The following is a 15,321-nucleotide window of genomic DNA, read 5'->3' as shown; positions in this document are numbered from 1 at the left end:
CGCTTTAAAGTTCATTGGTCAGCCGCCCTCAACAACGCCGACATCGCTTCCGAGTCAGTGGCTGGTACTGCCGCGATGACTCCTTCCAATTCGTCGTCATTTAAGAATTTCTTCTCCTATCTATAACTGTGTTCGTTCGTCATTGAAGAGTTATTTATTTTTGCCGGCAGCTTCCTTACTCCCCTCCATACTCACTGCACTCAGTCTCCCTTGAGCTTTATTTCAGCACCTGATCATATCATCACAATGCTTCAAATTATCGGAGGCCCAGTCCCTCCGAATACCGACCATGTAAGTTCAGGACCCGCGTACTCCGCTATCCTTTCTCAGGGGATTTTGTCTCCCGAATCGGTACAAGATATAGTCATTCATGAATGGTCACTCACCTTTGATCAGGCAGTCAGTGTGTCACTTCCCACCTGGAGTGCAAATGTGGCCTATGAGGAGGGGGAGTCATGGGTGACAAACAGCATGCAATGCGGCTATCCGCGGTTTTTCATACATCCAATTATACAAGAGCTTGCGGTTGAGATAGTGCGTCGTTTTGGCTCCCCAAACTCGGATACTGCCATGTTATTCCCATCCCCAACCACCGCAGAATTATGTCGTTCTTTCATGAAATCGAGATTGCCCGTCGAACACCACGGCAGGATCCGGATTACGAGTTTTAGTCCCTCCCATGAAACAGATGCCGGATTTCCCACCACAACATTGTTGTTATCATCTGTGATATATCCGAAGGAATTCGCGCCCATTGCCAAGCAGGTGTGGCAACACACCGGGAACGGCATATCGAGTCGGCGGGGCGAATTCTGTCTGGGTGCACTGAAAAGTGGCTTTCTCGTCGAGAGAAAATCCCAAGCGGCAGATGTAGCGTTACGGAGAATCTGTAAGGGCCCTCGGAGATACCAGGGGCGTGATTCCATTAGTGGAACAGCACGAACGAATGGGAACCACAATCAGTCTCGGGACTTGTCCTCCATAGGGGAAGCGCAGGATGGCAAAGAATATGTGCAATTCATTGAAGAGAGGTTTGGACGCAACTTGAACGTCTCGCTTGCTGATCAGGCACGATCGGCTGTACGTCGAAGAATAGCAGGAGTTCTGACCGCTGATGTAGATCTGAGTGAGGCTCTTCAAGAAACATCAGGGGAAGGCCGTGTGGCGGGGCTTACGGAAGCAGATGTTTTCCTTTACCCAACGGGTATGAGCTCTATCTTCAGTACGCACCAAATGTTGCTGGCCAGCAGAGGCCAACTGAAAAGCATATGTTTCGGGTTCCCTTATATTGATTCACTGAAAATTCTTCAGAAATGGGGTCCAGGATGCTTGTTCTATGGCAATGGTTCTTCGGAGGATCTCGACGATTTGGAATCACGGCTGCAAGCCGGTGAGCGATTTCTGGCTTTGTTTACAGAGTTTCCAGGCAATCCTTTACTGAAGTCTCCGGACCTGAGAAGAATCCGCCAACTCGCTGATAAGTATGACTTTGCGGTCGTGGTAGACGAGACCGTGGGGAACTTCCTGAATATCAATGTTCTCCCTTCTGCAGATATCGTGGTTAGCAGTTTGACCAAGATATTCAGTGGAGATAGCAATGTTATGGGAGGAAGCGCAGTTCTCAATCCTCATGGATGTTTTTACCATTCTTTGAGAGAGACTTTTGCTCATGAATATGAGGACAATGTCTGGGCCGAAGACGCCGTGTTCCTAGAGCGGAACAGTCGCGATTTTGCGTCTCGAATTGAGAAAATCAATAAAACCACAGAAATAATTGCAGACATGTTATTGGAGTCGCCACTGGGTAAGTCAGGCCTAACCCTCACTCCAGTGCGATGCATCTCCAATCGTTCAGAATGACCCAGCGGAAGTCCATCTCGTTCTAATTGATATAGTCAAACATGTTTACTATCCAAAACTCAACCCTTCCAAACCTCTCTATGACGCATTCCGCACCCAGAATGGGGGGTATGGCGGGCTCTTCTCTGTCACTTTCCATTCAACTGAGGAAGCAATCGCTTTCTTCGATCAACTCGAAGTGCATAAGGGCCCGAGTCTTGGAACGAATTTTACATTGAGGTTGGTTGAAGCTCCGATCAAGATCTCAAGCAGCGAAACCCATCTGACTGTGTACTGAAGCTGTCCATATACTTTGTTGGCCCACTATGGCGAATTAGATTGGGTGAGTAAAACTCTACAATTTACTCCACGACTTCGTATCCTTCGCTTCATCTATTTGTGGATTACTAACAGTGTCAGGCGCATTCTTTTGGTATCGAATTTGGTCTAGTCAGAATAAGTGTCGGCCTGGAAGAGGAGGCAGACCTGCGTGATCGGATAGAACGGGCTCTGAAAGCAGTGTCTGAGGTCGGAGCATGATATACCATGGGAATGATTTTACTGCATTATCTTGATGCCAGGGATTCCAGGTTCCAAAGATCGCTAGCCCGCCTCAAGCTTCAGTCATTTATTAGGACTACCTAAGTCATTGTTAGTTCGTGACCATATATGAGGCGCATTATGGAGACCTGCCTTCAGATATGCAGCCCTTCTATGGTGTATCTTATGCAGTCCTACAGATGGAAGAAAGCGATCTCATCAGCGAAGGATACTATAAATCATGTGCTGTACAAAGCCTTAAAGGGATCTTTCACAAGTCACAATTAGGCTACCCTACCGACATGACCCTTGTTTCCTTCGCAGGAACCAATCATGAAGCACTTCCACTATAGCAATAGATACTTGGGTCTTACGTGTTGGGTCTTACAACCTAGCCTAGCTGCTGATATGTGATTATACAGATTAATAGCGAGCTCATTTACGAAGTATACTACTCGGTATCCTATACAGGCTGAATACATACGAGGGCCTGTCTATACAGCCTTGCTTACGCACCTGCTCAAGGGCATGGATAAGGTACGCAACTATTTAAGGGCCTGTTTATAGGTTAAGGTACGGCTGTTTAAGCACCTTTCTAAGTACCTTGCTAAGCACCCTCTACTACTTTGCTTCTATACACTATATAATTATTGATTCAGACCTATAGTCTGAATATGCAGCTGGGGGGCCATGCCCGCCCTTCTGCCATTCTGTAAAGCGCAGCTCACGTGACCTATGACCTGAGTAGCCAATCTAATCCCTTCATGTGCGCACATAATCTCAGCCAATCATGGTTCGTAATTCTGTAAGGCCTGAGGCATATAAGTTGGTCTGGGAGGTTGCCCGCGGAGTACCCAATATTATGCACATGCTCAATGCAGTGTCTTATTATTAAGCTTATCACGGGACTTGCGGCCCAGAAAAGCTCAACCTTCTATTCACATCTGTAAATATCACTGCGACTCATACCACTGCGACTCAGACTTCCGCTACATACATCTCTAATCATGATCTAGCTATATCTTCATCAGTGTGTGCACCATGCATAATTATCCCGGGTGTGCTTCTGCTGAAGCTAACAACACAACACATGCGCTAATAATTTCGCCTTCACCTTAGATTTATCGAAAAGCAATCTTCGCCTCGCTCCTCACGCAATCCAGAGTTGATTGTATCTTGTTACTTTCACGGAGCGTGTTCCAGCAAATCGACCTAATAATGGCTAGCACTCTTGCAGTCAAGAGGCCTTTCCTCTCACTGCCCTTCCTTCTACCTTCGTCATGCGAACTCATGCCTCTCACGTCTCGGCGGAGCCAGTCCTCTTATAGACGTACAAAGCAACGCCTACGTTTGAAGCCCGATGCTTCATTTGGGTCGTCGTTGGGTCAGGTCAAAAGAGATCACATCGTCTATAACCCTCCTTCAAGCTCCCCATCGGTTTACCACACACCAGCGAAATTTCTTCCTAGCGACGACATCCGGAGATCTTTACTTAGTGATACTTCAATCAGCCAGCAGAACCCTGCCGAGCTTGCATCTTTGAACAAATCGCCTGATCCAAAGCGATATCACTTGAAACCCTCTGATGTACTAGAAATACGCAGGCTAAGAACCAGTGACCCGATGACGTGGAGTCGCTCGAAGTTGGCCAAGCGTTTTGATTGCTCACCACTCTTCATCTCGATGGTGTGCGGAGCCAGTCGGGAAAAGAAAGAAATGCAGAAGCAAGTCTTGGAGGCGGTGCAGTCAAGATGGGGCACCAAGCGCCGCATGGCTAGAGAGGACCGGACATTGCGGAAGGAATCGTGGGGAAGAGACTGTTGACGACAATCTTTCAAAACTGTTTGTGCCTGCATGCTCTCCTGTTCTGGGATATGTATGCCGAACCTCTTAAATGCTCTACCCCTTTTACTCAGGGCTTACTAAGTCCTTTAAATTGTTGCCCGTTGTTTCAATATATGTTCTATTAGAAGCCATTGATCGCTGTATAATTATGTATTTGCCATAAACCGTTATTTATGTATCATTTAGATGATCCCTGGAATTACTTTAGCTGAAGCCAAGCAAGTATTTGATGAAGGCATCATGATCTACAAAAGGTATTTTAGACACATGTTGATACCAGTTGAGTCTCGCCTAGCCGGGTAGCCGCTTATTCGCGGAAACTCTAGGCTTCCTGACCTGGTACTTGCTTTTACTGCCTGTCCCTAAGGTGGTAATTGTTAATAATAATAATCCTACTAGTCTTCGTCCACGGCCGAAATGCCCCTCCCCCTCCGTCGAATTGCAACGTCGCTTAGGGAGTACAGACCCTTCTTGTCACTTCCGTTCCACATCAAGGGCAATTTGACATCTCACACAATTTTTGATTCCACCGTACGCCGCTTATCTTCTCGTCACGCATTCTACGGACATATCAGCGATTCAAAGATGGCACCGCAACTTGAGCCGTTTTTCAAACAGTGAGCCCAACTTCCCTTGCCCCCAGCCTGCCCCTCCTTCTATCGTGCTTCACCATCTTGAAACGTTTTCGTCACTCCTGCTTCATCGGTCATCACCACATACCATGTGACGTGTGTCGCCTCCTGCTGTAATTCACATAAATGACCGGTTTTGACCAGGTCTAATGCCTCATTCATACAGGGTCGACGACCTATCCGGTTCCTTCATTGATAGTATGGGCCTATGTTCTCCATCGCCTGCCCATATGATGTGTATTGACCGAATAGCAAGGGCTACGAAAGGCTGTTGCCATTCCATCGATCTCTGCGCAGGATGAGAACAGAAAAGATGTCTTCAAGGTACTTTCTGCAGGTTCCACCCTACCTCAAGAGGACCGCAGCTAAAACACACGTGGGTTCACATCAGATGGCTCAGTTCCTCGCCTCCGAACTCGAAGCTTTGGGTGCTGAAGTGGAACAACGCCCGCTAGGCAAGCAGCCCGGCAAGGAGCACCTTGATCTACCTCCAGTTGTAGTCGCTCGGTATGGTAACGACAAGAATAAGCGCACTATTCTCGTCTACGGTCATTATGACGTTCAGCCTGCCTTGAAAGAAGACGGCTGGGCGACAGAACCGTTTGAGTTGACTGTCGATGATCAGGGAAGAATGTTTGGACGTGGAAGCACTGACGACAAAGGACCAGTCTTGGGATGGTTGAACGTGATCGAGGCTCACAAAAAGGCGGGTGTGGATTTCCCGGTCAATCTCCTTTGCTGCTTCGAAGGCATGGAAGAATACGGCTCGGAAGGCCTGGAGGAGTTCATTCAAACCGAAAGTAAGAAATTCTTCAAGGACGCAGATGCCGTTTGTATCTCGGACAACTACTGGCTGGGAACAGAGAAGCCTTGCCTGACTTATGGTCTTCGCGGTTGTAATTACTACTCCGTGAGTGTTTCAGGCCCTGCTCAGGATCTACACAGCGGAGTATTCGGAGGCTCTGCCCATGAGCCGATGACAGACCTGGTCAATGTTCTCTCCAAACTTGTCGATCCTAAGGGAAAAATCTTAATCCCTGGCATCATGGATCTGGTCGAACCCATGTCGGAGGACGAGAAGTCCTTGTATCCTAACATCAGTTACACCATGGAGAACCTTCATGAGTCTTTGGGCAGCGAGACAGGCATTCATCCTACCAAGGAAGAAACTCTCATGGCTAGGTGGCGATACCCTTCTTTGTCTATCCATGGCATCGAGGGTGCTTATTCCGCTCCCGGGGCTAAGACTGTGATTCCAGCCAAGGTAATTGGCAAGTTCTCTATCAGAACAGTGCCAAACATGGAAAGCGAGGATGTGAACAAACTTGTGTTTGATCATATCAAGTCAGAGTTCGCCAAACTCAACAGCAAGAACAAGCTAGACGTTTGGCTCCAACATGACGGGAAATGGTGGGTGGCCAGTCCGAAGCACTGGAATTTCACCGCTGCAAGCAAGGCTGTTCAACAGGTCTTTGGTGTCGAGCCCGACATGACCCGCGAAGGCGGCAGGTATGGAAAATGCTTATATCAAGGCTGCTTCTGATCTTCTCAAAGCTAATTCATTGACAGTATCCCGGTCACATTAAGTTTTGAGCAAGCTACCGGGAAGAACGTTTTGCTTCTCCCAATGGGCAGTTCAACTGATGCTGCCCATTCCGTGAACGAGAAGCTTGACAAGAGAAACTATATTGAAGGGACCAAGTTGCTGGGGGCTTATCTGCACTACGTTGCAGAGGAACCCATGAACCACTAGTCATATGCACCGCCCGATCGCATCTCAGCCTCAAGACTTAACTCAACTGCTTCAGTCTGTTGGGACCTTTGAGCCATTCAGGGGAATACATATGTTCCTTACTTCAGTCAAGCTCTTCCCTTCTGCCAGCAAAACATAGCCTCGTACTTCTCAATCAAACCCTCACCTGAGGGTGATCTCACTTCTGATTATCGTGTACCACTGTACCGTAACCCCATAATCTTGATGCCTGAAAGGTTTCAAGTCGCATATTGAGCCATAGACACAGAGATTAACGTCATAAAACTGGACTCCCCAAGCGTGTCCTTAGAAGTGGGTACAGCTGAGACGTATCATTAAAATACTAGCTAACTTACTCCGTACCCTAGACGATCTAAATAGCGTGCATCGCGTGCATTGATGTTTCATCTGCACAGTAGCTTTTGCTCCTCTAGGCAAGTCATGTTGTAATTCTCCCACCTCACATTACTTGGTGGGCACTTTCATAGTAGGTTAAAATCTGGCAAAGCCTTACGACGTTTGACGGCTTTTCTCGACCAGTAGACAATCAATCGTGTGCTTGGCAGTCAGGTAGCTGGGCTATTTATGTATGTCCTTTCACTGAGCGGGGATATTGGCCATTACCGAGAAGCGCGCCACGCGACCGCGCGCCTTATCAGCGGCCGACAAGCCTTAGAACACGAAACAAAGGAAATGTACTACTACTGTAATTAATTCCACACTTCGAAAGAAAAGAAAGAAAGAGCATCGGCGCTAGCTTTTCGACTTCTTTGTACTTTGCATCACCAACCATTCTCACCAAACCAGGCCACTTCTCCTTTAATAAGAGGGGGTCCCTGCGCACTCCAGTGGTCGAGTACTTCTCATACCAAACCATACCAAGTTTCTCATGCCCAAGTCAGATCATTCAAGTGTACTCAATGCCGTCAAGTAAGCGCCCCCAGGCGTTCTCTGTGGACCCAAATGAGGAGAGGCAATCAGACGCACCCCCATCGGTACGTTGAATATATCCGTCGTGATAAAGGCATATGACTGATTTAACCAGCGAAAACGCATGCGCGGAGCTAACTCTTCCGGATCCGATGAAGTCAACGACGATGACATCCAAGACACAACATCTCCATACATATCGGAACCGCCCGACGATGATGAGGATGAACTTGAGCTTCGTGCTACACAAGTGATCCAGGAGAAGTATTCATTCGCTGGTGATGAGCCGAACGTGCCTGCCGAGCATGGCATTCTGGAGCGCGTCGAGTGCTACAATTTCATGTGTCATGACCATTTTTACATCGAGCTCGGTCCGCTGATAAATTTTGTTGTTGGAAAAAATGGTTCTGGCAAGAGTGCAGTCCTCACGGCTATCACTCTATGTTTGGGTGGCAAAGCTTCGGCCACAAACCGTGGGCAAAGTCTGAAGAGTTTCATCAAGGAAGGCAAAGAGTAGGTTTCGAGTCCCTTATATGCATCCAATTCTGAACTTCCTCAGGAGCGCAACCATTGTAGTGCGGATCAAGAATCAGGGTGATGGCGCTTACATGCCAGATGATTATGGAAAATCAATCATTATCGAGCGCCACTTCTCCAAGATGGGCACCAGTGGGTTCAAGATCAAGTCTGATAGTGGGCGTATCGTCTCTACTAAAAAAGCGGAGCTTGATTCTATTATTGACTACTTTACCCTGCAGTTTGACAACCCGATGAACGTTCTTTCGCAGGATATGGCTCGTCAATTCCTTAGCTCGTCTAGCCCCAGTGATAAGTACAAATTTTTCGTGAAGGGTGTTCAATTGGAACAACTTGACCAGGACTACCGTCTAATTGAAGAGTCTGGAGATCAGATCGAGGCGAAGCTAAAAAGCAGAGTGCAAGATATCACAATTCTGAAAAGTCGTCAGGATGCAGCAAAGCGGAAATTAGATTTATCTGACCAGCATGAATCTCTGCGTAATCGCATTCGAAATCTTCGCAATCAAATGGCTTGGGCTCAAGTGGAGGAACAAGAGCGGGTAAGCACGCTCACGAAGCCGAAGCCCCTATGCTGCATAATCTAAACATGAGCAGATCCAGGATTCTTTGAAAACAGAGATGACGACAGCCGATGAGGATATAGCTGCTGCTGAAGCGGATCTCGGGAGCTATGAACGTCGCATACAGGAAGCAGAGAGAGAAACCGAACTTGCGGCCGAATTTGTCCAGCAGGCTACCTCCAAGCTTGAGACTTGTCAATCAAGTAGGGATGAGATCAAACATAAAATGGACGCTCAATTAAGTGAACGTCATGGTCTACAGGTAAGGCCACCTTACACGTGCTGTTCAGTGTTGAGATTTCTAACGCATGCACGCAGGCCCAGCAACGCCAGATCAGAGAGTATTTAAGGGCTGCGGAGACTAGAATAGCTGAAAGTCGGAAGAAGCTTGCGGATGAGCACCAGCGCTTGAGTGATATAAGTGGGGGAAGCTTTATCAGAAAACAAGAGGAACTCGAGCAGGCAAAAGCCGGCGCGGAAGATGCCCGTGCTCGATTCAAGGAGCATGAAGCCGAGAGAAACCGCTTGTATGAGATGATAGGTGAAGCTGAAAAGGAAGTGAAATTAGCCGCTGCCCCTGTCAATAAGGTTAAAGCCGACATTGAGCAAGCACAGTCGGTTCTACAAAACTTGAGCAGAGAGGGCGGGGCGAGAAATTCTGGCTTCCACGAAAGAATGCCAGCGCTTACCAAGGCCATTGAACAAGAAGGGTCCTTCCGCAGACGCCCCGTGGGCCCAATTGGGCACTATGTCAGTTTGCTGAAGCCAAAATGGTCCTCTATTCTGGAGAATTCGCTCGGTACGACTCTGAGCAGCTTTGTTGTGACCTCGAAAAGCGACATGAACATCTTGTCGAATATCATGCAGAGAGTCAATTGGTGAGCAATTCGAAACTCATCGCATGGCCTTTGGTTTTTGACAGCAGCGAAAGTGTATGCCCGATTTTCATAGGAAGCGATGGTCATCTTGATACGTCAAACCACGAACCAGATCCCACCTATGACACAGCCCTGCGGGTACTTCAAGCAAGTGAAAACTAACTGAAACATGTTAATTTGAGAGATTTGTTCTAACTCTGGGCTTTCTAGATTGACAATGAATTAGTCCGTCGACAGCTAATCATAAATCACGGAATCGAACAGATGCTGCTGATAGAGGACCTAGAAGAGGCGTCGTCGGTACTTTTCGATGGACAGAAACCCCGCAATGTGAAAAGGTGTTATTGCATCGACCCCACTAATCGGCGACGAGGATTTCACCTTTCTTATAGCAGAAATGGTGAACCAAGCCAGGCGCCTGTCCCAGCCTACAATGGGAGTCCCCGGATGAAATCCGACCTTGCGTATCAGATTAGGTAATCACAACTCCGCTTTCGGTGAATTGTCTAGCTACTGACATTCAAATAGCATGCAGAAAGACGTACTCGCAGACTTGCGTAGAAATCTCAGTGATCAAGAGCAGTCTCTTCGATCCGCTCGCTCTAGTCTCGAAGGCTGCAAACAAGCACGCGTGAGACATGACAGGAGAAGCAGCGAACTACGTATCGCAGTGCAGAAAGCAGAAGACCTTATTGATGAGATCACCGAGGCACTCGATAAAGAATCTGTGGAAGACGGACGCATTGATGTACTTCAGACTACCCTGGAAGAAGCAGAAGAAGAGAAACGCTTGAACGAAGGGTCCCTACAGGATGGTATTGAAGCTATGGATGCCATGATGGAGGGACTGAAAGCGATCAAACACGAGCTTTCGGCCAAAGAAGCAGAGGTTTATACAATGAATGAAGAGCTCAGGTTGGCTCAAAACGAAGCACAAATGAGCATGGAAAACCGCCGAAGATCAATCCGCGAGAAGAACGCAGTAATTGAGCGAATCAGTGACAGCAAAAAAGGTAGAACTCGAATTCAGCAGAGGCTGGAAGAGATAGCTGCACGTATCCTCGACTTCAGCGAGAAAGCGAGCTTGGTTTCACCGCGGGTTGCAATAGCTGAGGGTGAAACCGCCGCCAGCCTAGATAAGAAGCTCGATAGGCTTCATACGGATCTTAGGCGATATAACCAGGAGTAAGTATGGAAGCCCATGGTCTTGAACTCAGTTGCTGAAGACTTCCTAGATTGGGGGCAACCCGCGAGGGACTCGCTGCTCAGGCCTCCAGGGCAAAGGAAGCCTACGAACAGGCGCTGAAACAAGTCGATGAGTTTCAAACACTGGCCGAAGTAAGACGATCATACCAATATCCGAAGGGCCTGGCTAAACACGTCTGCTTAGGTACTTAAAACAACTCTCGACCATCGCAAGAAACGCTGGCGGATTTTCAGGTCGCATATCTCCTCACGCGCCAAGGCACAATTCACCTATCTACTCAGCGAAAGGAGCTTTCGAGGTCGACTTTTGACAGATCACGAGGGAAAACTACTGGATCTACAAGTATGTGATTTCAACTCGTTTCGTGGCCGATCTATCCTGATAATCATCCTCCACAGGTCGAGCCTGACATAACGAAAGACAGTGTGGGCCGTGGTGCAAAGACCCTTTCTGGCGGTGAGAAGTCTTTCTCCCAGGTATGCCTGCTTCTGGCATTGTGGGAGGCTATGGGATCCCCGATTCGATGCTTGGACGAGTTGTATGTGTCTTCAATCTCCACCGTGCAATCGGATACTAACTACGTTGATCTTGTAGTGATGTGTACATGGATCATATCAACAGAAAAATGGCGATTGACATGCTAGTATGATTGTCTTTCATGCGACTTCCTGCGAAGCTTGCTAACCGTGAACACAGATGCTCGCGGCAAGGCGGTCAATCGGTCGGCAGTTTATACTCATTACGCCCGGATCCAGGGCGGAGATAAGCTTGGCGCCAGATGTTCGCGTGAAGGAGTAAGTCTTTACCTCATTGCAAAAGTTGACCGACAGCAGCTTACTGGGCTCATATAGATTGGCAGAACCCGAACGGGGGCAGACAAGGCTGGCTTTCTAGACATACAGTACAAGGTCAATTACTCTGTAGATGTTATGGGGCCTTTATGAGCTCCTGTAATTCTTCGTTATCATTAGTACCTCCTTCCTATTCTCTGTGAATGTCATTACAATGAGGTAGAAAAAAAGGTGGGCGAGCATTTGAAACCACAGGTTATTCGAATGCCCAGTGGCAATATTGTCTTGAGCAATGTGAAATCCCGATACGTAATACTGTAATTCGCCAGGTAACCATAGGCTAGACGGAATTCCTGAACTTGACTGCCATTTATCGAAGTCATACCTAGTTCTTCATGCATCTCATTATTGAGCAGTTGTAGCCCTTCAAATTCAGCCCAGATCCTTTAGAACTAAGGGGCATTCGTTCCGGCTTTGCTTGGGTAAGTGCTTACGTCCTGAGTCGTTGTAAAAGTACATACCATACCTCCTCCCACCGCGTTGTGAGGCTCGGCCCGTTTTTGGACTACGCCCAAACCGGCCCACACGAAGAGCAGTGACTTCGTCTCCAGGCCCTTTCCAGTTCAACCCAACAATTCATTGGAATTGCTAAGACATCCCCGATTCCGAATTATCACCTCAACTCAACTTACGCTACCGCAGCGATACATTCGACTCGCCTGTTGAAATCCTTTCCTAGAGCTTATCACACCTTTGACTCACCGCAACAAAATCTCATCGCTATCAGTTCCTGTGTCGTTTCCCTCCTTCCGGCAGACCCATTAAACGCAGTCTCCCTGGCTTCGAACGATACAACGCCCTCGTCTATCGGCACCGGAGCGAGCCTGTTTCACGCGATAGTTTCCAAAATCAAATCATCTACTTCGAAGCTTTGAGCACACTCGATCACCATCCGGCATTCCTAGGCCACCTCTATACCGAGAAAGAAACGTGATCATACCAATCACAATCATCTTCGAACAACTAAGCAATATGGCCGACGCACTAGCCTCACAAATGAAAAGCACTACCTTAGGGTACTGTATTCGCCTCCCTATCAATGAAGCTTGAATTGACCATGTCTACATTCTGCCAGGGATACCAGCTCGGATGCGAAGTGGAAGGAACAATTAAATGTCCCCGCCAAGGATGCGAGACCACAGACTGAGGTTTGTTACTCGAAGACTAGCCCGGGCTCGTCGCCATCTGACTTGCGCCCAGGATGTTACTGCTACGAAAGGCCTTGAATTCGAAGATTTCTACATCAAACGTGAACTCATGATGGGAATCTTCGAAGCTGGATTCGAGAAACCATCACCTATCCAAGAAGAAACGATACCTGTCGCCCTCACCGGCCGAGATATCCTAGCGCGAGCCAAAAACGGCACGGGGAAAACAGCGGCTTTCGTCATCCCAACCTTAGAACGCATTAACCCCAAAAGCACCAAAACGCAGGCTCTCATTCTGGTTCCCACAAGGGAATTGGCTCTTCAGACTTCTCACGTCTGTAAAACTCTGGGGAAACATCTTGGCATCAACGTTATGGTTACTACAGGCGGGACAGGATTGATGGATGACATCATCCGCTTGAATGACGCCGTCCATATTCTTGTCGGAACGCCTGGACGAGTGTTGGACTTGGCGAGCAAAGGTGTCGCTGATCTTTCTGAATGCCCGACATTCGTCATGGATGAGGCCGACAAATTGCTATCGCCTGAATTCACCCCAGTCATTGAACAGCTGTTGTCATTTCATCCCAAGGATCGTCAAGTGATGCTCTTCAGTGCCACTTTCCCACTGATTGTGAAATCCTTCAAGGTAGGTTTATCATGAGATCTATCTATCCCAAAAAATGGCCCTTGACATATATTAGGATAAACACATGCGCAACCCTTATGAGATTAACCTCATGGACGAGCTCACCCTAAGAGGAATCACGCAGTACTATGCATTTGTGGAGGAGAAACAGAAAGTCCATTGTTTGAACACCCTGTTTTCCAAATTACAGATCAATCAATCAATCATCTTCTGTAATTCCACCAACCGGGTTGAGTTACTTGCAAAGAAGATCACTGAGCTGGGGTATTCCTGCTTCTATTCACACGCAAGGATGCTTCAACAACATCGAAACCGAGTATTCCACGACTTTCGCAACGGCGTTTGCCGTAATCTCGTCTGCTCCGACCTCTTGACCCGCGGCATTGACATTCAAGCTGTCAATGTCGTCATCAACTTTGACTTTCCTAAGAATGCTGAAACCTATCTTCATCGGATTGGTCGGTCAGGTCGCTTCGGACATCTCGGACTTGCTATCAATCTTATCAACTGGGATGACCGTTTCAACTTGTATAAAATTGAACAGGAACTGGGGACGGAAATCCAGCCCATTCCTCAGAACATCGACAAAAAGCTCTATGTTTACGATTCACCTGACACAATCCCACGCCCTATCGCGAACCCATCACAACCTAATATCAATACCACAGTCACAAATGCAACTGCCGCAGATCGTCGTCCTACTCACCATGCGAATGGCGGGCATTATCAGTTCCATCGGGGCCGAGGCTCATACCGCGGAGGCCGGGGCCAGGGCCAACGTCGCAGCATTCATAACGATGCGAAGCAATTTAGCGCCTCTCAAGGTCAGACAGGTGGCAAGACTCACACTACACCAGTGTCGTAAACGACCAGCTACCGCATTAATGAGTGCTACGCCCACGTCTTCCCTTTCTGAGCTCCTTTGCCTTTTGTGCTTTTCACTCTTGCCATGCCCTTTCTATTTCTGTTCTCTCTCATTATTGGTTGTGGTCTGCTCATTTTGCGATGATTGTTGGCTACATGAACTTATAGGCCCAACACTGTGGCACCTTCCTGGTGTCTTGTTTTGCTGTGAATTTTGTCTCCTACATGATAGTTTTTGCACCTCGGATTCGAAGATGCAGGAACATCTATGTCTGTATCATACCTAATCTGCTCGGTTTCTTTCAGTGTGTATTTGTTTCCGGTCATTACCTGTCCCTTACTCACCTTTTGATGATGAGTCAGGCTCTTGCCATTGCTCTGATCGCTTGTACATATATCTTTCTCTGGGACTGCATTGGGATCAGGTGAAATGATCAAGGCGTTCGCGGACACGTTGCAAGGTATATGTTTTTGGCGTTTCTGGCGAACTTCGGCTAACATACAGAAACGAGGCGATTGGGTTTACCCCCAGCTATGCCGGTTTTCACCATCATATCCTGAGCTCATTTGCCAGGCTCGCCATACGCCACGGCACTGGGCTATATTTTCCTCTCGGCACAGCATGAGTATGGCTACAACACCGGCATTTGCATCCCTGGCGCTAACGGCGAAGTCTTCACGACTCTTTATGCATTTTCGTCTCTTTACACTCGCTTTGGGTCACGTCGTTTGCCAGTATATCTCGTGACCGTCCTTGTGCTCGTCGTTGACATTGATAAACTCTAACACTGAAATCGTGGGAACATTCAGACAGAAAATGAAATAAGATCGGGGAGAGGCGGACCAAAAAAACCCCGGTGAGGGAGGAAAAAGGCAAAGGGGCCGGAAGAGCGAGGCAGGAGGAAAAGAGGAAAGAGGAAAGAGGAAGGTGAGGAGCGAGGAAATCAAGCGGAATGAATGTTGGGGGAGCTGAAGGCTATTGAAGAAGGCAGAGAAGGTGGAACGAGTGTCTTGTGGAAATTGAAAGGCAAGAACAATCGAAAGACGAGGAAGATACCAAAAAGGAAAAGAGAGCAAAAAAAAGC

At 47.8% G+C, this 15,321-nt stretch overlaps 4 protein-coding genes across 4 annotated transcripts; all 4 read left to right on the top strand.

Moving 5' to 3' along the window:
* Window positions 1-54: 54 nt before the first annotated feature.
* BO72DRAFT_488255 (cystathionine gamma-synthase) lies at window positions 55-2,379 on the top strand (the record flags this gene model as incomplete). Its single annotated transcript, XM_040948035.1, has 5 exons — window positions 55-291; window positions 397-1,804; window positions 1,896-2,079; window positions 2,140-2,182; window positions 2,254-2,379. The coding sequence occupies exons 1-5, from the start codon at window positions 247-249 to the stop codon at window positions 2,377-2,379; spliced, it is 1,806 nt and encodes a 601-aa protein (XP_040798385.1). The 5' UTR covers window positions 55-246.
* Window positions 2,380-3,341: 962 nt separating this feature from the next.
* On the top strand, window positions 3,342-4,433 carry BO72DRAFT_450759 (mitochondrial 54S ribosomal protein mL58). Its single transcript, XM_040945329.1, has one exon. It carries the CDS (start codon window positions 3,598-3,600, stop codon window positions 4,201-4,203), a length of 606 nt encoding a protein of 201 aa, XP_040798384.1. The 5' UTR covers window positions 3,342-3,597; the 3' UTR covers window positions 4,204-4,433.
* A 182-nt stretch (window positions 4,434-4,615) lies between these two features.
* BO72DRAFT_450757 (M20 family dipeptidase) lies at window positions 4,616-6,682 on the top strand. The gene is made up of 5 exons (XM_040945328.1): window positions 4,616-4,841; window positions 5,023-5,054; window positions 5,113-5,180; window positions 5,248-6,365; window positions 6,426-6,682. Exons 1-5 carry the CDS (start codon window positions 4,810-4,812, stop codon window positions 6,607-6,609), a joined length of 1,434 nt encoding a protein of 477 aa, XP_040798383.1. The 5' UTR covers window positions 4,616-4,809; the 3' UTR covers window positions 6,610-6,682.
* Window positions 6,683-7,879: 1,197 nt separating this feature from the next.
* BO72DRAFT_470879 (DNA repair protein SMC6) lies at window positions 7,880-14,237 on the top strand (the record flags this gene model as incomplete). The annotated part of the gene is made up of 15 exons (XM_040947060.1): window positions 7,880-8,052; window positions 8,099-8,618; window positions 8,674-8,901; window positions 8,958-9,517; window positions 9,595-9,655; window positions 9,728-9,993; window positions 10,046-10,702; window positions 10,753-10,828; window positions 10,908-10,982; window positions 11,123-11,262; window positions 11,319-11,367; window positions 11,421-11,518; window positions 12,651-12,723; window positions 12,776-13,372; window positions 13,563-14,237. The coding sequence occupies 15 exons, from the start codon at window positions 7,880-7,882 to the stop codon at window positions 14,235-14,237; spliced, it is 4,248 nt and encodes a 1,415-aa protein (XP_040798382.1).
* Between the last annotated feature and the right edge of the window lie 1,084 nt (window positions 14,238-15,321).

Source organism: Aspergillus fijiensis (assembly GCF_003184825.1).
Source record: "Aspergillus fijiensis CBS 313.89 unplaced genomic scaffold BO72scaffold_49, whole genome shotgun sequence".
Lineage (NCBI taxonomy): Eukaryota > Fungi > Ascomycota > Eurotiomycetes > Eurotiales > Aspergillaceae > Aspergillus > Aspergillus fijiensis.
Note: the sequence above shows the minus strand (reverse complement) of the source record. Positions and strands in the feature narration are given on the sequence as shown.